The sequence below is a fragment of the Osmerus mordax genome, chromosome 1 (genome assembly GCF_038355195.1).
Source record: "Osmerus mordax isolate fOsmMor3 chromosome 1, fOsmMor3.pri, whole genome shotgun sequence".
Classification (NCBI taxonomy): Eukaryota; Metazoa; Chordata; class Actinopteri; order Osmeriformes; family Osmeridae; genus Osmerus; species Osmerus mordax.
In genome coordinates, this window is record NC_090050.1 from 24,313,515 (window position 1) to 24,335,071 (window position 21,557).

Here is a 21,557-nt window from a genome sequence, read left to right on the forward strand (position 1 = left end):
GAGAGAGAGAGAAGGTTGAGCAGACGAGGGCTGTGGTGTGTGTGTGTGTGTGTGTGTGAGAGAGAGAGAAGGCTGAGCAGACGAGGGCTTTGGTGTGTGTGTGTGTGTGTGTGTGTGTGTGTGAGTGTGTGTGTGTGAGGGGGGGCATCTCTGTTCTCCAGGTGAGAGGATGATGAAGCTGAGCTCCTCACAGTAGGGATCTTTATTTCTCTCATATCTCTCTCTCACCTCAGTCGTTCCCTCTCTCCCCCCTCTGTCTCCCCCCCTCTCCCCCCCTCTGTCTCCCCCCCTCTCACTCCCTTTCTACCCCCTCTCCCTCTGTCTCGCCCCCTCTCAGCACACTGCCTACACACACACGCACAATTCACTGCCTACACACACACACACACACACACTCATTCTCTGCACGCTAACATCCCCATCTGTGCACGTGTGCGTCTGAGATGAGAGAGTGTGTGTGTGTGCGTGTATCCACCTGCAGGGCAGGTCGATGTGGAAATGCCTGCTTGTTTTCATCAAATCAGAAGCAGCCAGGCAGGAGGGAGGGGAGGGGGAACAGGGAGAAGGAGAGAAAGGGATCGAGGCGGAAGGAGGAAGATTGAAAAAGAGGGGAAGTAGAGGGAAGAAGAGAACTAGACCCTGAGTGAAGATGGAAAGAGTGAAGGAGGAGAGGAGAAAGGAGGAGAGGAGAGAAGAGAGGTATGGAGATGGGGGGAGGAGGAGAGGAGAGAGGTATGGAGAGGGGAGAGAGGTATAAAGAGGAGAGAGGTATAGAGAGGAGAGAGGTATAGAGAGGAGAGAGGTATGGAGAGGAGAGAGAGGAGAGAGGTATAGAGAGGAGAGAGAGGTATAGAGAGGAGAGAGAGGAGAGAGGTATGGAGAGGAGAGAGAGGTATAGAGAGGAGAGAGGGGAGAGAGGTATGGAGAGGAGAGAGGGGAGAGAGGTATGGAGAGGAGAGAGGTATGGAGAGGGGGGGACCTGCAGGGCAGAGAGCAGCTGAGGTGGAACAGAGTTGATGGCTTCTCCACACCTTTCTGACAGGAGGGGGGACAAAGAAGGAGGGGGCAGGGTGGAGATGGGGAGAGAGAGGGAGAGGGAAGAGGGGGAGAGAAAAAGTATAAGGGGGGAGGAGGAGGAGGAGAAGGAGGGCAACAGTGTGAAGTCCAGCAGAAGGAACATGTGTTTCTCAAACAGCCACAGTGTTTACCTGTCAGAACAATGTCACAAGAGACGCTGTGTGTGTGCGTGTGTGTGTGCGCGTGCGAGTGTGTGTGTGTCCACGTGTGTGTTGAGGCCACGGTAAGGAGATGGGATTGAAGCAGGCAAGTGTGACAGGTTGACAAAGTTAAGGTGAGGGGGTGAGACACACTTGGTACTTGTGTGTGTGTGTGCGTGTATGTATGTGTGTTCATATATGTGTGTGCATATATGTGTATGTGTGTGTGTGCTTGGTCTTACGAGATGCTTAGAGATGCCCATGGCAAGAACTTGACCAGACCACACCACACCAGACCACATCACACCAGACCACACCAGACCACACCCACCAGACCACACCCACCACACCACACCAGACCACATCACACCAGACCACACCAGACCACACCAGACCAGACCAGACCAGACCAGACTACACCACACCTGAATGTTGACTATCTCAGGTTGTGCTCTCTTCCTCAGTCCTCAAGGCTTTCCCGACAGTACATCACCAAGGTGTTTACCCCATCTCTATCACAGCTGAATTGTGGGTAGTTCTGCCCCCTCAATCACAGCTGAATTGTGGGTATTTTGGCAGGTTGCGTTATGGATAGTCTCAAGGGTGACCATCTAGTGAGGTGTATGTCGTGTCTTCAATCTGCATCGTGTCAGGAGATATAATTTACCACACACACACACACACTGATACACACACACACTAACACCCACATACACACTGTAGTCTAATTTGGTAAAAACTAGTTCTCTTCCTGTGATATTGATGATGAAAGACTCTCCTAACTACCAACGTTTATCCTGATGGTAGATGTGTCTGTGCGCATGTGCGTGCGTGTGTGTGTGTGTGTGGCTGCTGTGATCTATAGACCCCTCGATCCTCCAGCTAACCAGAGTTATTGCCATGCCCCCCCATGCCCCCCCATCCCACTCACACACACACACACACACACCATCCATCCATCCATCCATCCATCTCCTCTAAGCCAGGTAGTCACAACACCCCAGATCCCCCAACCCCAGCCCCAACGCCTACCACAGGGGGAGCAGGGAGGAGGATGGAGGAGGTGAGTGAAAGAGGAGGAGAGGAGGAGCAGGAGAGAAGATCAGAGGAGAGGTGCAGGTTGAGGAGAGAGGTGGAGGATGGAGGAGAAGGGGGGAGGGGGAGGATGGAGGAGAAGGGGGAGGATGGAGGAGAAGGGGGGAGGGGGAGGATGGAGGAGAAGGGGGGAGGATGGAGGAGAAGGGGGGAGGGGGAGGATGGAGGAGAAGGGGGGAGGGGGAAGATGGAGGAGAAGGGGGAGGATGGAGGAGAAGGGGGGAGGGGGAGGATGGAGGAGAAGGGGGAGGGGGAGGATGGAGGAGAAGGGGGGGAGGGGGAGGATGGAGGAGAAGGGGGAGGATGGAGGAGAAGGGGGAGGATGGAGGAGAAGGGGGAGGATGGAGGAGAAGGGGGAGGATGGAGGAGAAGGGGGAGGATGGAAGAGAAGAGTGCAGATATTTCCCATTCCTCTTCACACTCCTCTCATCCCTCACCCTCATCCCTCACCCTCACCTCTCTCTCTGTCTCTCTCTCTCACACCAACATAACTAAATATAGAAGCTGTGTATAGTAAAAATGTTGTTATGGCAACAGTGAGTAGTTGATCTGGGATGTCATATTATCCCCGCATGATCTTGTCTGATGGGATTAGGTGAGATGATTATGATGATGGGATTATAATCTGGGAACCGTGTAGCGTGTAGAACTGCCCTTTACATAATCCTGTGACGGGCTCAGACCTGAGTAGAGATTAATCAGGAAGAAAGGGAGGGAGAGAGGAGGAAAAAGATGGGGAACAGATAGATAAAAAGAATGAGGTGAAGAGAGAGTTAGAGAGATGGGTAAAGTAAAAGAAAGAGAGGTAGAGAGAGGTAGAGAGAGGTAGAGAGAGAGGTATAGAGAGAGGTACAGAGAGAGAGAGAGAGAGACAGAGGTAGAGAGCGGTAGAGAGAGAGGTAGAGAGGTAGATAGAGAGAGGTAGAGAGAGAGGTATAGAGAGAGGTACAGAGAGAGAGGGAGAGGTAGAGAGAGCGGTAGAGAGGTAGAGAGAGAGAGAGAGAGAGAGAGAGAGAGAGAGGGTGTAATGAAAGAGGGGTGGGGTGATGGGGGAGAACAAAGTCTGAATAATATTAATTTCTCTACACATGATAAAATGAACTGTCCAATGAGATTCCCTCTACAATTAGTTTCCCCTGAAACTACTTTATCACATATACACTCTCTCTCTTTGTTTCTCTCTCTCTTTCACTCTCTCTCTCTCATTTTCTCTCTCTTTCTTTTTATCTCCCTCCATCTCTCCCTCCATCCCTCACTGTCGCTCTCCCTCCATCTCTCCCTTCATCTCTCCCTCCATCTCTCCCTCCATCTCTCCCTCCATCTCTCCCTCCATCTCTCCCTCCATCTCTCCCTCCATCTCCCCATGTGTCTGCCAGAGCAGTGATGAAGAGGGTTAGGCTTGTGTACATGGTTAATGGTGGCAGCAGTAGTTATAAATCTAACATTATTTATGGAACACATCCCTGTGTTTACCTCCATCGACAGACACACACACACACAAACAATTTGTCTCCAAACCACCTCCGCTACAAACGGCCCAGCACACTGGGATCAGTCCTCTTGCAGGCCCTTTTGGTCTACTGGTTGTCCTTAACAGGAAGTTGGGTTTGAACCTGATTCCTGAAGGTTGGAGTCTGCCTAGTAACAGAGCTGAATTTAGCTGTGACAAGCTGAGCTGAGGTGTCAGCAGATCTGATTTAAACAGTGAGAGACAAACATTCAGCAGAGAAATATATATATATATATACACACACATAGCACCCCTCCTGCACCATCTAGCCTGATTAAAACAGTGATAGAAAAATGTGAATCAGGATGACACACACGCTCTCTGTCTCACACACACACACACACACACCCACACACACACACACACACACTCACACATGCACCTCGTCTGCAGAGTAACGGTTGTAATCAACACCTTGTGTTGCTGGGAGGAGCAGATGGAGAGAGTAACACCAGCGCTGTTGCTGCCTGCAAATGAAAGACTCACTGGGGAACTACACCTCCCAAAGTTCAGCTAGAGGGCACCTCATCGTAGAACTACAACTCCCAGAGTTCAGCTAGAGGGCACCTCATCGTAGAACTACAACTCCCAGAGTTCAGCTAGTCGGCACCTCATTTTAGAACTACACCTCCCAGAGTTAAGATAGTGGGCACCTTATCTTAGAACTACAACTCCTAGAGTTCAGCTAGTCGGCACCTCATTTTAGAACTACACCTCCCAGAGTTAAGATAGTGGGCACCTCATCGTAGAACTACAACTCCCAGATTCCATCTAGAGGGCACATCATCTTAGAACTACAACTACAGTGAGTCCAACAACTAGCTGGTCAGCCAGACAGCCAGACAGCCAGCCAATAATAGGTCTTTATCAGAGTTTCCTTCTGTGTAATAAGTTGCTCCTGTCCTTGTTTGTTCAGACCCCATCAGGATCCAATCTGTGCTTCATTACACCTGAGTAGAGACTGAGTAGAGACTGAGTAGAGTCTGAGTAGAGCTGAATAGAGCTGTGCTGGTCCCCATATCTGTCCCTGCAGCCAAACACACACACACACACACACACACACACACTTACACACCTGGGTCCCTGACAGCTATCCTCTAGTAATGATGCTCTCTCCAGGATCAGCCCTCTACTGCAATTACTGCCCTGCCAGGCTCAATGGACCCTTATACAAGCCCCCGAACACCCACACATACTCTCTCTGTCTCTCTCACACACACACACACACACACACGCAAGCACACCCCCCCACACACCCAATCATCAGAGATATACACCGACCCCTCACACACTGATTCGGACCAATCTTAGAAACACGATGAATTGATTTAGCCTCATTCTGATTTCTCCTTTGGTCTCTTGTTTTCATGTCTTCATTCTGTTTTTCTCCTTTGTGCTTGTGTCTGGAGGCAATGCTGGTTAGGGATCTCTCTCCTCCCCTCCTCTCCTCCTCTCCTCCCCTCTCCTCCTCTCCCCTCCCCTCCTCTACTCTGCTTTGTTTGGTGTTTTTCATGGTCTATCAACCCCACTCTCTGCCTCATTCTATCTCTCTTTCTCTCTCTCTGTCTCTCGCTTTCACAAAGTGAAGCTTTAATCCCTTTCTGCTAGGTGGGAAGAACAGTGTGTGTGTGTTAATAGAGTGGTTTTGTGTGTGTTTTGGTGTGTGTGTGCTTCAGAAAGAGTTTCCAAACATGCTAAGGGAATATATTGGGTGTTAATTGTAGGATGTGGTAATTGCTGGTTGAATGGTTTCCAGCATCTCTTACAATGTCTCAGAGGAAGAGAGTAGAACACGCACACACGCACATACACTATAAGGACACACAACACACTTGCAAATGATGTATTGTCCCTGGTGTCGCCCATACTGTTTCTGTGGAGGTTGGGCCCAGTTAGTGTTAATGGTGCAGCAGGGGAGGGGGGAGGGGGGAGGGAACTGTGGGGGAGGGAGAGAAAAGTAAGAGGGAAGAGGAGCGGGAGTGAAAGAAGGGAGGAGGGAGAGAGAAGGGAATGGGGGATAGGAGAGCTCGCAAGGGTGAGAGAGCGAGTGAGCGAGAGACATAGAGAGTGAGAGAGCAGATAGAGTACAATAGTATTTCAGAAGCTTATTCCAGATACAGGATATTATGTCACTGTGAAAGCCCCAGCCATGTCTGAGCTGCCCCCATCAACCTCTAACTAGCCCTAACTACCTCCTACTACCCTTAACTGCCTCTAACTGCCCATAACTACCCCCAGCTACCCCTAACTGCCTCCTACTACCCTTAGCTGCCTCTAACTACCCCTAGCTGCCTATAACTACCCCCAGCTACCCCTAACTGCCTCCTACTACCCTTAGCTGCCTCTAACTACCCCTAGCTGCCCCTAACTACCCCCAGCTACCCCTAACTGCCTTCTACTACCCTTAGCTGCCTCTAACTGCACTAACTACCCCCAGCTACCCCTAACTGCCTCCTACTACCCTTAGCTGCCTCTAACTACCCCAAGCTGCCCCTAACTACCCCCAGCTACCCCTAACTGCCTCCTACTACCCTTAGCTGCCTCTAACTACCCCTAGCTGCCCCTAACTACCCCCAGCTACCCCCCAGCTGCCCTCCTCTCAGCCCTGTTGGCTGTTCTTCTTCACCATGACCTGAGTAGTGGCTGCAGTGGGAGGAGCGTCCAGGGAGCCGGACTGACAGTCGGCTCTGACAGGAAATTAGAGGTGTGACACATCAGGTCATGACCTCATCAACATTCTGACCCGGTCTCTGAATGATGGATGACTCAGAGGCCAGGCTAGCACATTAGCGCTGCGCTAACGTGCGGATAGTGGGAGCTACAGAGGGCAGGCTAGCACATTAGCGCTGCGCTAACATGCGGATAGTGGGAGCTACAGAGGGCAGGCTAGCACATTAGCGCTGCGCTAACATGCGGATAGTGGGAGCTACAGAGGGCAGGTTAGTAAGACCATTATTTTAATTGCACCTTTAAAATGTTCTATTCAAATTTAGATTTAAACTCATACACACAGTGTTGGTTCTGATGTATCACACACCAGGATGCTAAACCCTGTAAAGTGTTGCACAGGCCACAGAGGAAAGGAGGAGATCTGGGCAGAGCAGAGGGGAGGAGAGAGGAGAGGAGCGCACTGGAAAGGCAGGAGGAGAGGAGAGGAGCGCACTGGAAAGGCAGGAGGAGAGAGTGCACTGGAAAGGCAGGAGGAGAGGAGAGAGTGCACTGGAAAGGCAGGAGGAGAGGGGAGGAGCGCACTGGAAAGGCAGGAGGAGAGGGGAGGAACGCACTGGAAAGGCAGGAGGAGAGGGGAGGAGCGCACTGGAAAGGCAGGAGGAGAGGAGCGCACTGGAAAGGCAGGAGGAGAGGAGAGAGTGCACTGGAAAGGCAGGAGGAGAGGGGAGGAGCGCACTGGAAAGGCAGGAGGAGAGGGGAGGAGAGAGCACTGGAAAGGCAGGAGGAGAGGAGAGGAGAGAGGAGCGCACTGGAAAGGCAGGAGGAGAGAGGAGAGGAGGGCACTGGAAAGGCGGGAGGAGAGGAGAGAGCACTGGAAAGGCGAGAGGAGAGGAGGAGCGTACTGGAAAGGCAGGAGGAGAGGGGAGGAGAGAGCACTGGAAAGGCAGGAGGAGAGGAGAGGAGAGAGGAGCGCACTGGAAAGGCAGGAGGAGAGAGGAGAGGAGGGCACTGGAAAGGCGGGAGGAGAGGAGAGAGCACTGGAAAGGCGAGAGGAGAGGAGGAGCGTACTGGAAAGGCAGGAGGAGAGGAGAGGGGAGGAGTGCACTGGAAAGGCAGGAGGAGAGGAGAGCGCACTGGAAAGGCAGGAGGAGAGGAGAGGAGCGCACTGGAAAGGCAGGAGGAGAGGAGAGGAGAGAGGAGCCCACTGGAAAGGCAGGAGGAGAGGGGAGGAGCGGAGCAGAAGGAGAGGAGGAATGGTGGTGCATCCCGCTGCAGGCCTGAGTGAGGGGAAGGAGGGTGTGTGTGATTGATTCTGAGGGGAAGGGTGATTGCTTTTTCAGCTTGGAGGAGGCTCTGTAGGCAGCTTAATAACTAAGGGGATCTCTCCATACACAGGCTGCTGGTGATGAGTGTGTGTGTGTGTGTGTGTGTGTGGCTGTTGTGATTGGGGTGCTTTATGATGCTCGCTCCAGTCTCAATGCTATCCGTCTACAGAAGCACCCACGCCGAGATTGACTTCCTCTGTTTCCTCTCAACCCTTTTGTTTTAAAGTGTTCATTTTAGCAGAGCACACACGCACACACACACACACACAATCTCCAATCACACACGGACACACACCTTCTCTCCACACACACACACATTTGATTTCTTTATGATGATCCTCTTCAGCTGCTCAGTGCTTTGGTGACGGCCGCTTCTTTCTGCTACTCTCAATGATAGTAGGTAGTCAGGTGGCTGAGCGGTGAGGGAATCGGGCTAGTAATCCGAAGGTTGCCTGTTCGATTCACGGTCATGCCAACTGACGTTGTGTCCTTGGGCAAGGCACTTCACCCTACTTGCCTCGGGGGAATGTCCCTGTACTTACTGTAAGTCGCTCTGGATAAGAGCGTCTGCTAAATGACTAAATGTAAATGTAATGAGCTCAGGGGAGGAGGAGGAGGAGGAGGAGGAGGAGGAGGAGGAGGAGGAGGGAAGACTCATGTAGATGTATGACTCTTTTAGGGATATGATTCATGAAGATATGACTCCTGTAGATGTATGACTCAGATGAAGATAAGACTCATGTAGAGATGTGACTCATATGATTATGATATACCTATTGATACTTTTCTATTTATCGTAATTATTAACATGACTTAAAATAGTACGTCCATCAGTATTGTAGAGAGTGGAAATCCCTCATTGATCCAGTAGAGACCTCTTCCCTTTGTTTATATACGTCAATTACCTGTACGAAACGAGAAGCACATACACACCCACACACACACATACATACACACAGGGTTGAGTGGCACTGCTCCAGCTGAATGCATAACCCAGGAGCTACAGGTCAATAACCACAGTGTTCCTCCTGTCACACACACACACACACACACACACACACGTGGCTGCTCCTGTCACACACACACACTCAGCAGGATCCCAGAGGACAGTCGATCGCTGCTCTCCTTGTGACATTTAAACAGTTTCTATCAACCTTTCTTCCTCGCCAAACCTTTTCCTCTCCTCTTATCCCCTTTCTTCCTCTCCACTCCTCTCCACTACTCTCTCTCCTCTCTCTTCCTCTCCTTCTCGATCTCCAGCTCCTCTCTCTTTCTCTCTCTCTCTCCTCTCTCTCCCTCTCCTCTCTCTTCCTCTTTCTTCCTCCTCTCTCTCTCCTCTCTCTTCCTCTCCTTCTCGATCTCCAGATCCTCTCTCTCTCCTCTCTCTCTCCTCTCCCTCTCTCTTCCTCTCTCTTCCTCTCCTCTCTCTTCCCCTCCTCTTTCTTCCTCCTCTCTCTCTCCTCTCTCTTCCTCTCCTTCTCGATCTCCAGCTCCTCTCCTGGTCCTTCACACACACCTGTCACCAACAGATCTCGCGTGAATCACTGGCCTAGCAGCTTCCTGTCAGGAACCTCACATTCTACTCTACACAGCTCTCCGCTCCCCTACTCTGGTGTCTGACCACCCAAAGACAGGTCTGAGATGACAGTGTGTGTGTGTGTGTGTCTATAGATTGGAGGATCACTTGTACTCTCTACACACATTCACACACACTCCAGTAGAGGTAAGGAGAGGTTCCCCTCCCCATGTCTGCCTGGTGGTGGTGGTGGTGGTGGGGGTGGGTGGTGGGGGGGCAGTGGCAGTGACAGATCCCACCCCGGAGCTCCCTGCCTGGGCAGCTCCACTGTTTAAAGTCCCCCAGACCCTCCTCTGCTATCGTGGGCCTCTATTGATATGTTTACTGCTGGCAGTTTCCTGCGCGTGATGGATGCAGCACGGAGCCAGTGGGAGGAGAGGAGGCAGGAAGATGGATTTCCATCCACCTGTCCTTTCCTCTCCCTGCCCCCCCCTTTCTAACCCATCTCTGCTCCCCCTCTCCTCTCTTCTCCTCTCTCCTCCTCCCCAAAGCCCTGGATTAATAACCCAGCTCACCCTTCCATCCATCTCCTACTGCGCCCCCAGACCGCAGCTTTGTCCCCTCTGATTGGTTGGAAGAAAACAAAGGAGTTTGTGATTGGTTGAAGTAAGAGAGCAGAGAGCAGTTTGGGTCGTGTTGACGTATTGGAGTCTGGAATGGAAGCCACACACACACACACACATTACACACACACACACACATTACACACACAGATTGCACATACCCATTACACACACACACACACACACACACACTACCTCGGTATCCCAACACACCAGCCCATTCATCCCTTCCGGAGGGGAACTACAGCATAACACAGTCTGTGTTTACCACTGGCTTTGCTTTTATGTTCCGTGTTGGAAGTTAATCTCTTCTCTGTGAGAGCATCATCATTAGTTTTGAAGCATTTATTTATTAAACAATGCCCCCTAACTAGGAGAGATTAGCTCGTAACATAAAACATACAAGCTCTCAGAAGCTTGTCTTGAAAACTACCCTTATTTTAGCGATCTCTCTAACTTCCTGAGGGAAGGAAGGATAACTCCTAATGGTACAGGGTTGGTGTTACAGTCTAATTATATTACACAACAAGCACTGTGCAATTGAAAATGCAACAATTGTACTTAATATTAAAAGCAATTATGATGTGGAACATCCTGTAAATGCTAACTCGAATTATGTTTAGTCTCTGGATAAAAACATCTACAAAATTAAAAATATGTTTCAGGGCTCTCTAGTTGTAACACACTAACACATTATCTTGTTATGTAACACACGTACAGTCTAGTTGTGTAACACACTAACAGTCTAGTTGTGTAACACACTAACAGTCTAGTTGTGTATCAGAATAACAGTCTAGTTGTGTAACACACCAACAGTCTAGTTGTGTATCAGAATAACAAATGTTTTTGCTCCCCTCAGATTATATCTTCCAGACGAAAATTAGCAATCTGACCGGATCCTCTCTTTGAAATCTAGCCAGATCAGCCCCAGATTAGCTTTAATCTGACCTTCTGAACGCAACGGGTGGGATTGGGAATGCTCCCCAGTAATGTTTCTGTGGTTCCCAGATCTCATCTCTCCCAGGAGAGCTGCTGGAGAGGCCTCTCTCTATCACTGCAGGACTGCTCAGCCTGGAGCTAATGAAGATGCTGCAATAATAAGCTTGATTTGTTACGTTAGTCTGTGTGTGAGTGTGCGTGTAGGGGAAGGGGCTCTAATCCAGTAAATCCTGAATTAAGTTTTGAGGGTCGTATTGAAGGCTTAGTCGGCCAACTGCCAGTTAAATACCTGTTTGTTGTCTAATCTTGGGATTGTCCAGATTAGCTAACGAGCTTTCATCTTCCCAGCCAGAACAAATGTTCTTCAATGTCCCTGTCTCTCCCCGCCCCCCCCCCCCCCCCCCCCCCCAGCTCCCTGGCCCCCCCAGCTCCCTGGGGCCATACCCTCTTGCTAACCCCCACCCTCATCAACCTTTTCTACTGCTGTACAGTCTGTCTCTCAAAACCATAACAATTTCAAACACTTGACACATGACCTAACTCACAACATGCTGTGGATGTCCCTTAAAGGGAAACTATTTGAATCACGTGTCTCCAGGTTCTGACCAGGTTCTAACCAGTTCTGAGGAGGAAAGTTCTAACAGGTTCTAAGCAAGTTCTAAACGGTTCTTTGGAGGATGGGTTTAACCAGTTCTGAACAGGTTCTAACCAGTTTTTGAGAAAGAAGGTTCAAACCAGTTCTAAGAAAATAGGTTCTAATAGGTTCCCCATGTCCCCTCCAGACCCGGTCCAAGGGCCCCAGAACGTCAACGTGGTGGATGTGAGGGCACGCCAGCTTACCCTCCAGTGGGAGACCTTCGGCTACACCATGACGCGTTGCCACAGCTACAACCTGACGGTGCAGTACCAGTACGTGTTCAACCAGCAGCTGTTCACGGCGGAGGAGCTGATCCCGGCCTCGTCACACTACACTCTGCTGGGGCTGAGGCCCTCTGTGGCCGTCAGGCTGCGCCTGGTGCTGGCCAACCCAGAGGGCAGCAAGGAGAGCGAGGAGATCCAGGAGCAGACCGAGGAGGATGGTACGCACACACACACACATGAACACGCGCACACACACACACATGAACATGCACACACACACACACACATGAACATGCACACACATATGAACATGCACACACACACACATATGAACATGCACACACACACACATGAACATGCACACACACATGAACATGCACACACACACACACACATGAACATGCACACACATATGAACATGCACACACACACACATATGAACATGCACACACACACACATGAACATGCACACACACATGAACATGCACACACACACACATGAACACGCGCACACACACACACATGAACATGCACACACATGAACATGCACACACATATGAACATGCACACACATATGAACATGCACACACACACACATATGAACATGCGCACACACACACACATGAACATGCCGTTCACACACGAACATGCACACAGACATGAACATGCACACACACACAAACATGCACACACAAACATGTGTAAACACAACCTCAGGCATGTAGACATGCACACACACACAAACGTATATGTAGACATGTGCACACACACACACACAAACGTATATGTAGACATGCACACACACGTGCAAACACTGTATATACGTGCACTCACGCACGCACACTAATAGATGCATGCATGCACACAAACAACCACCACAGGGATTAATCTTCATTCCTCTGACTAAGCCTTCATGTTAGGAACAAAGCAAACTAGATTAATACTGTGATCCACTGCGATAAGATGATCTGGAAATGGATAGCTGCACAACATGAAAACAAAACTGGAAGCACATTTCTCTCTCCCTCTCGGCCCTCCACCAGTTAACGGGGTGTCGCATGTATACGCGAACGTTTTAGTCGTCGCTGTGTTTGATCGACGCGATGAGTCTTTTATTAGACAACCGTGATCTTCTCCGGGGAGAATCCAGACCAGATTAAACGATACAGACGTTTGATCTGTCGTCTCATCAGTCCAGCAGACAGAACAATACTAGCGGCGCTGCTGCTATGGTTTCCCCCGGCTCAGCGGCTAACCTCCAGAGGATGGTTTTTTAAAACATCTTCTAATCAGTTATTTAATCAGACTTTATCCCAGACATGTTACATCCTCATAACATCTCTACTGGAGTAACAGCAATGTTTTGAAAAAGGGAAATGTGGATATTATTCTACTTTGCTGTTTTATGGTTAGAAATAGATGTATTAAAGTAATCGAAGGGGTACAGCCCAGGAAATGGGGTCACACAGGGCCGGAGTGGGACTCATTTTCAGTCCTGGAGTTTCATGCCTTAGACCGGCCCACTTTAGTTCACGACTGACTATATTAAAATAATGTAATTAAAACCGTAGAATACAAGTCTGCAATAGTGCACTGTTCTCTTCAGCCTTGTAATAAATTGTAAACAATTTTAAACATTTATTTCTCACCACAAATCTCCCCTTTTTACAAAGCTTTCATTAATGTATTTCTGAATCATCAGGTATCATTAATTATGTCAGGGCATTTTTCCTTGAGCAGGTGTGTACACACCATGCTCTTCATTACTATTAGTTCTTCTAATTCTTATATTTACTCAATGACAATCCTACCTGCCCATTCTTGTGTGTTGGGCTCATGACTGGAGCTTGGTAACGTTACTGGCCTGGGCCTGGGCGTGGCTCTTCACTGTTAGCAGTAAACAGGACTAGAGGCTGCTGAAGAGCTACAAGAAAAAGTTTGATACATGAACGGTGGTTTGCAGACAACGTTGTTTTGCACGGCCGCTAGCATCTTACACTGCTCCTAACTACCTTAACGTTAGCTCACCGTCCGTCTCGTCGTCTCCATTTGTCGTTTTGAGAAAAAATGTACTCAGTTTAGAACATTTGACAACACTGGCCCTCGCGGCCAAAAAAAACAGACCGGCCCACTGGGAATTCTCCCGGTGCTCCCGATTAGCCCATCCGAGCCTGGGGTCACGTGTGCGGTATGTTTGTCCAGAAGTAACATTGCTGTGTCAGATAATCCCCGACCTTGTGATGGATATACCTCTCTAGTGTTCACACCCATGACGAGATAACGAGAACTATATTTCGTCCACGACACCAACCTTGGCGATTAACTCCTCCGCAAAGGTCGTCTTCCATTTTTTATTTGTTTACTTCAAGTTGAAGTAATTCAAATAGAACAAAATTCAGGCTGCTCTTATTCGAATGGTGAAATTCAGATCCCAACAATTCAAACCAAAAAAAATTGAGCCTAACAAAATTCAGTGTTGAAACTTCATGAGGACTCTATTCTACTCATCTAGGAGAGTAAGGTGGCTGAGCGGTTAGAATATCGGGATAGTAATCAGAAGGTCGCTGGTTCGATTTCCGGCCGTGTAAAATGACGTGGTGTCCTTGGGCAAGGCACTTCACCCTACTTGCCTTGGGGGGAATGTCTCTGTACTTACTGTAAGTCGCTCTGGATAAGAGCGTCTGCTAAATGACTAAATGTAAATCTTAACTGTGTTTTAGGCTTTGCTGTTCTCTCCTTCCATTTCTTCTTCTCTTTTCTCATATGTGTGTGAAAAAAACTTTTAATGGAAAAAACGTTTTTGTTGAAAAACCTGGTGTATATATATATATATATATATATATATATATATATATATATATAAAAACTTTCAAAAGGCTGATTTTTGTTTTCTTTTTCCGTTTCAAACCACCTTTAACACCACCCTGGTGTGTATATTTTGTCAGCTGTAGCTAGCTATGCAGGTTGCTAAATGATTTACCGCTCACTGAGTCTGTCTGAATCAAACCTTTGTTGTACATGCCGTATTGCTAACGCGCATGTAGCGCGTTAGCAATATATTATTTCCTAGACTGTGCAGCGGAATCTTACCAACCTTAACCATACCATTAACCACACTAATTAATAACCATGTAATTAATTTATAACCCTAACACTTATCCAAGTCTTATATGGTCTGAGGCCGATGTCAGGCACCAGCTCTTGCCAGGAGAGACAGATCTCCAACAGGAAGCTGAAGTTTTCATCTACTGCAATCTTCCTCTCCTTTCACTGAATCTACAACTTATTTACATCTCCTTGACACAACAGGCTGCCTCTGCAGAGCTCACTGCAAACAGCTCTGCACACCACACACACACAATCAGATCCTTGTGTGTGTGGTGTGTCACTTCAGCCCCTCGGTGCAGAGTGACCAGAGAGGTCCAGTAACAGCAGTGTGGCCGCCTATCCTAATGACACACAACATTCACACTCACAGCGGGATAATCACCGCTCTGATTAATGTGTTACACAATCACCTCCCGGTGTCTACAGAGTTCTGATACGCAGACACACACACACACACACACACACACACACTGCGAGTCTGAGCCGGGGTAGGCAGGGCTGATGTAATTGCGTTGCTTTGTTAGTGTAATTTGATATGCTCTGCAGGCCCACTGCAATCACAGCCTTTAGAATCTCTAATCAAAATATGCTTCCATGTTCCACCTTCCACCGTTCACACAAACAAACACACACACACTCACACAAACACACACACACTCACACACCAGGCCTCCCTCGAGCACAGCTTAATCAAGACCCCCTGGTGTGTGTGTGTGTGTGCAGTCCCAGGAGCAGTACCTGTGGAGTCTATCCAGACCAGTCCGTACGAGGAGAAGATCTTCATGCAGTGGAGAGCCCCCAACGAGACTAACGGCATCATCACTCTTTATGAGGTCAGTCGCACGCACACACTCACTCACACACACACACACCTAGCACACACACACACCTAGACGACCAGTGTGAGGCGTTGAACCCAGGTAATGTCCCACTGAGCCATGGTAGAACATCTCTAACTCAGATAGCGTTCAGCAGGGAACCTGCTTAGATCCACAGTGTAGTGTGTTCCTGTGTGTGACTGTGTGTTGTGTGTGTGTGTGTCTGTGTGTGTGTGTGTGTGTCTGTGTGAGTGTTCCTGGCTGTATGTTCCTGTGTGTTTGAGCCATGTTAAACAGAGAGCTCAGGACAATGTCGTCTCATTAGCTATAATTGCTGTAATTATCTGAACTGATGAGATGAAAGGCTCAGCTGGGGGATCAGAAGATAGACCTCCCCCCCCCCCCCCCCCCCCCACACATACAGACACACACACTGCACCCAGACAATGAGCTGGGGTGTGAGGGGGTGTGTGAGGGGCGTGGAATTTGGACACTAGGATCTTCTTAATACACCTGCAGCCCTGGACACACACACATTCACACACAAAGGAACACACACAGAAGAAGGATCACACACACACATACAAGAAGGAACACACACACACATACAAGAAGGAACACACACAGAAGAAGGATCACACACACACATACAAGAAGGAACACACACACACATACAAGAAGGATCACACACACACATACAAGAAGGAACACACACACACATACAAGAAGGATCACACACACACATACAAGAAGGAACACACACAGAAGAAGGATCACACACACACATACAAGAAGGAACACACACACACATACAAGAAGGATCACACACACACATACAAGAAGGAACACACACACACATACAAGAAGGAACACACACACACATACAAGAAGGAACACACACAGAAGAAGGATCACACACACACATACAAGAAGGAACACACACAGAAGAAGGATCACACACACACATACAAGAAGGAACACACACAGAAGAAGGATCACACACACACATACAAGAAGGAACACACACATACAAGAAGGATCACACACACACATACAAGAAGGAACACACACAGAAGAAGGATCACACACACACATACAAGAAGGAACACACACAGAAGAAGGATCACACACACACATACAAGAAGGAACACACACAGAAGAAGGATCACACACACACATACAAGAAGGAACACACACAGAAGAAGGATCACACACACACATACAAGAAGGAACACACAGTCCTACACAGCTCTGTAGAAGACAGCTGTTGTGTGGAGTAAGAATCAGAATCAGAATGGGATTTATTCGCCATGAAAGTTTGCACAGACAAGGAATTTGCTTTGGCAGGAAGGTGCATACAATAAACATATACCTAAAATTTAAATATGTGGACTATCTATACTAAGGGTACATAAACTAGCAGTACTAAGTGGGATTAGAATAGAATTAAATATACAATAAAATAAAAAGAAGGTTCTAGTTCCTTCACACATGAACTGCTTTCCCTGAGACAGACATTACATTTACATTTAGTCATTTATCAGACGCTCTTATCCAGAGCGACTTACAGTAAGTACAGGGACATTCCCCCGAGGCAAGTAGGGTGAAGTGCCTTGCCCAAGGACACAACGTCATTTGGCACGGGCGGGGAATCGAGCTGGCAACCTTCTGATTACTAGCCCGACTCCCTAACCGCTCAGCCATCTGACTCCCATCCACCTAGACGCAGTAGCTTGTAGTAATCACAGCAAAGGGTTGTGTTGTGTAATGAAAGGGTATTCATAAACAATTTATAGTCTGTTCTCATATTCTTGTTATCTGACTTGTTTTAGATTCAGTATAATTTTTGTTTTTTTGTGAATGTTAGTGCCAAGGTGTGAATGGAGATGGGAATAACTCTGGTAGAGCATGGGGATGGGTGTAGCTCTGAGTTAGAACATTTGACTGCAGAACAAGAGGTGACAGGTTCAAATCCCCCTCTGGAGAAACAAACACACAATCACATATTATTATATACACAGATTGAACACATTTTTACACGAGTGAATTCCCACTGAACATCAAACAGAGTTGAGTTTGCTAGAGACGACTTCATCTCCCCGCTGAGGAAAGGTGGAACAGCTTGCGTTAGAAAGATGAGTTTCTTTCATACCGCGGGGACAGAGAGGCGCTCTGTGCCTCGTCTCTAAGAGACTACATTACCCACGGTGCAGTTTGGAGGCTTGTTATCTGGTAACAGGCTAACTGGAGGGTCAGAGCCACAGGCATGAAAAGCATCTGTGGTCAGAGGCGGAGGTCACAGTTGGACTACAGGCTGCTGTCTGTAAGCCCCTGTTCCTAGGAGGGAGAGAAGAGGGAGAGGAGGAGAGAGTCAGAAAGGGAAGTAGAGAGAGTGGGGTAGAGAGAGATACAAAGGCCGACTCTGTCTTGTCCTCTCCTGCCTCATGTACTGGGGTGAGGATCGTTAGTGAGTGGCTATGACAGGGTAATGGAAGACAATTGATTGTTGCTGCTTTTAAATCTGTCCCCGTTTTCTCTGATTGTGTGCGCTGCAGTGGAAGATGAATGCAGTGCTGACTAGCATGTAGCTCTGCTGACTAGCATGTAGCTCTGCTGACTAGCATGTAGCTCTGCTGACTAGCATGTAGCTCTGCTGGGTTCAGCTGCTGTCTGCTGTACGGCTGAGACATGGGCCAGCAACTCTGCTGCTGCTGCTGCCTAGTCCTACACCCCAGTCCAGACCAGTCCCGACCAGATTAGACTAGATTAGACCAGACCAGAACAGAGCAGACTAAACTAGACCAGACCACAACAGACCAGTCCCGTCCAGACCAGACTAGTCCAGACCAGTCCAGAAGAGACTAGTCCAGACCAGACTAGTCCAGACCAGATTAGACTAGATTAGATTAGACCAGACCACAACAGAGCAGACTAAACTAGACCAAACCACAACAGACCAGTCCCGTCCAGACCAGACTAGTCCAGACCAGTCCAGAAGAGACTAGTCCAGACCAGACTAGTCCAGACCAGATTAGACTAGATTAGATTAGACCAGACCACAACAGAGCAGACTAAACTAGACCAGACCACAACAGACCAGAGAAGACCAGGCCAGGCCAGCGTAGACCAGGTCAGGCCAGGTTAAACTAGTCCAGATCAGACCAGACCGCTAACTGCCCCCCCCCCAAATCATTGAGCAGTCATTGGTTGGATGTGGAATCATGCTAATCAATCCAGATTACTGACTCTAGTCACATTCACACTCACATACTCACTCTTTCACACTCCATACACACACCCCGCCCCCCCAGTACAGCTAAGAGAATCTTTTAATGTAGAGTTGAGCTTTGAAGCGTCAGACTGAAGTGTTGTGATTGGCTCTCGGCCCGCACCATCAATTTACACAAACATTCATCCACCATCCACGGAGACAATAAAACACCAGACCAATCCTTCCCTCCATCCCTCTCTGTCTCTCTCTCTCTCTCTCTCTCTCTCTCTCTCTCTCTCTCTCTCTCTCTCTCTCTCTCTCTCTCTCCATCCCTCTCTCCTTCTCTCTCTCCATCTCTCTTCTCTCTCTCTCTCTCCATCTCCCTCTCATTCTGTCTCTCCTCTCTCTCCTTCTCTCTCTAAATCTCTCTCTCTCCGCATCTCTAACTAGTATTTTGACAGACTGTCAGTGTTCTGCATGTGTGCTCTCAACATCGCACCCCCTCCTCACCCTGCCCCCCCTCCTCAACCCCCCCCCTCACCCTGCTCCCCCCCTCCCTCTCCTCACCCCCCCTCAACCTGTCCCCCCTCCTCAACCCCCCCCCCTTCTCACCCTGCCCCTCCCTCTCCTCACCCCCCCCTCACCTTGCCCCTCCCTCTACTCACCCCCCCCTCACCCTGCCGCCCCTCCTCAACCCCTCCCCTCCTCCTCACCCTGCCCCTCCCTCTCCTCACCCCTCCTCACCCTGCCCCTCTCCTCACCCCCCCCTCACCCATCCCCACCACTTATCCTAAAGTGTTCCCAAACAGAGAGGGTTTCAATAAATCCATAAAACTGCCACATGAACACTACCAGCATCGAACTATCATAACTCGGGAGTCAGGTGGCTGAGCGGTTAGGGAATCGGGCTAGTAATCTGAAGGTTGCCAGTTCGATTCCTGGCCATGTCAAATGACGTTGTATCCTCGGGCAAGGCACTTCACCCTACTTGCCTCAGGGGGAATGTCCCTGTACTTATTGTAAGTCGCTCTGGATAAGAGCGTCTGCTAAATGACTAAATGTAAATGTAACTCTCCACATGACGGTTTCACTGAGATCTGGTTATTGTTGCTCCTTTTCATGTTGTTGGTTAAAGTGTCTGTAAGATGCATAAGGTTTCTTCCCTTTTTTTTCAATGAGTTTTAACTGGGAGTTTTCCCTTCCTTGAATGTTTAACTTGGTTGAGGGGCAGTTCTGTGAGCGTACGTGAAGCACTCCTTGACATTGCTTGTCAAAAGGGCGACACCATTTACCTCTGCCCTCCAGATCACCTACAAGGCCCTGACCTCCCTGGACCCTAGCGCTGACCTCAGCACCCAGCGGGGCCGTGTGTTCAAGCTGCGGAACGAGACGCACCACCTGTTTGTGGGCCTCCACCCTGGAACCTCCTACTTCTTCACCCTGAAGGCCAGCACCAGCAAGGGCTTCGGCTCGCCCGTCACCTCGCGCATCTCCACCAAGATAGCAGGTCTGAAACCCCCCCACCCCCTCCATCACACTGCTCTCCCTGACCCCTGATCGCCCTTATTATTAAAGGGTTACTGAAGGATATTGGGTCATAAATTCTCTGTTCTTCCTGCTATGAGTTCAGATACTGCATGGTGCTGGACTTCACATGCTGCGTATGTGTGCGTGCGTGTGTGTTTGCGTTTGTGTCTCAGCCCCCATGATGCCTGAGTATGACGTGGACACGCCCCCCCTCAACGAGACGGAGACGACCATCACCGTGCTGCTGAAGCCTGCCCAGGCCCGGGGAGCGCCCGTCAGGTAGGACCCCTCACCCCTGACCCCTGACCCTGAACCCTGAGCCACAGGAAAGACTGCCCTGTGCTTCTGGTTGTGCTTCCTGGTTGTGCTGTCTGGTTGTGACAGGGTGAGTAGAAGAACAGAGGAGGGAGCGGAGGAGGAGGAGAGAGGAGGAGGAGGGAGGGAGGAGGAGGAGGAGGAAGAGGAGGGGGAAGAGGAGGAGGAGATGGAGGAGGGAGAGGAGGAGGAGGAGGAGGGGGAGGAGGGAGAGGAGGTGGAGAGTGGTGGAGGAGAGTGGAGGAGGGAGAGGAGGAGAGTGGAGGAGGGAGAGGAGGAGGAGGAGGAGGGGGAGGAGGGAGAGGAGGAGGGAGAGGAGGAGGGGGAGGGGTTGTCTCTCCATGATAGTCTTAGTGAGCTAGAGAAGAGTCAGTCTCTACAGCTTTTTAATTAAAAGTTCACTTCAGACTATGACTGCAGCATCCTGAACCTCAGATAAAATAGATTGACTGGAGGGGAGAGCTGAGAGACAGTGTGTGTGTGTGTGGGGGGGTTTGTGTGGGAGGACCATCTCTGCTCTGGTCGCCTGGGCTAACAGGACACTGTGGAAATAATGTCTGTGTGGACCTCTGATGCTTTGATAAAAATGTGACACACACACAGAGACAGAACACAGAACACACACAGCCTATTTCGTCACTTGGTCTGAAAGCCATTAGTTTGAAATGGATATTTGCTGTCAAAGAAGAAAAGCGTATCTCCTTTGGTCAGCAGCAATTATCCTGAATGAAAGATGCCAAATGGGATGCTGGGTAATTTGCCCCTCTCCTTCAGAGGAACAACACATCTCGCTAATTGCAGATAATTGTTGACAGAGTTCTT

At 49.2% G+C, this 21,557-nt stretch overlaps 1 protein-coding gene across 1 annotated transcript in view; it reads left to right on the forward strand.

The window, feature by feature from the left end:
- The window catches only part of ptprt (protein tyrosine phosphatase receptor type T), a 64,352-nt gene that overhangs the window by 1,210 nt on the left and 41,585 nt on the right, over window positions 1–21,557 (forward strand). The window contains exons 3-7 of the mRNA XM_067236479.1: window positions 8,172–8,178; window positions 11,678–11,974; window positions 15,588–15,697; window positions 20,199–20,400; window positions 20,594–20,694. Of these exons, the coding sequence (XP_067092580.1) occupies window positions 8,172–8,178; window positions 11,678–11,974; window positions 15,588–15,697; window positions 20,199–20,400; window positions 20,594–20,694 (717 nt within the window). The remainder of the gene's footprint in view (window positions 1–8,171; window positions 8,179–11,677; window positions 11,975–15,587; window positions 15,698–20,198; window positions 20,401–20,593; window positions 20,695–21,557) is intronic.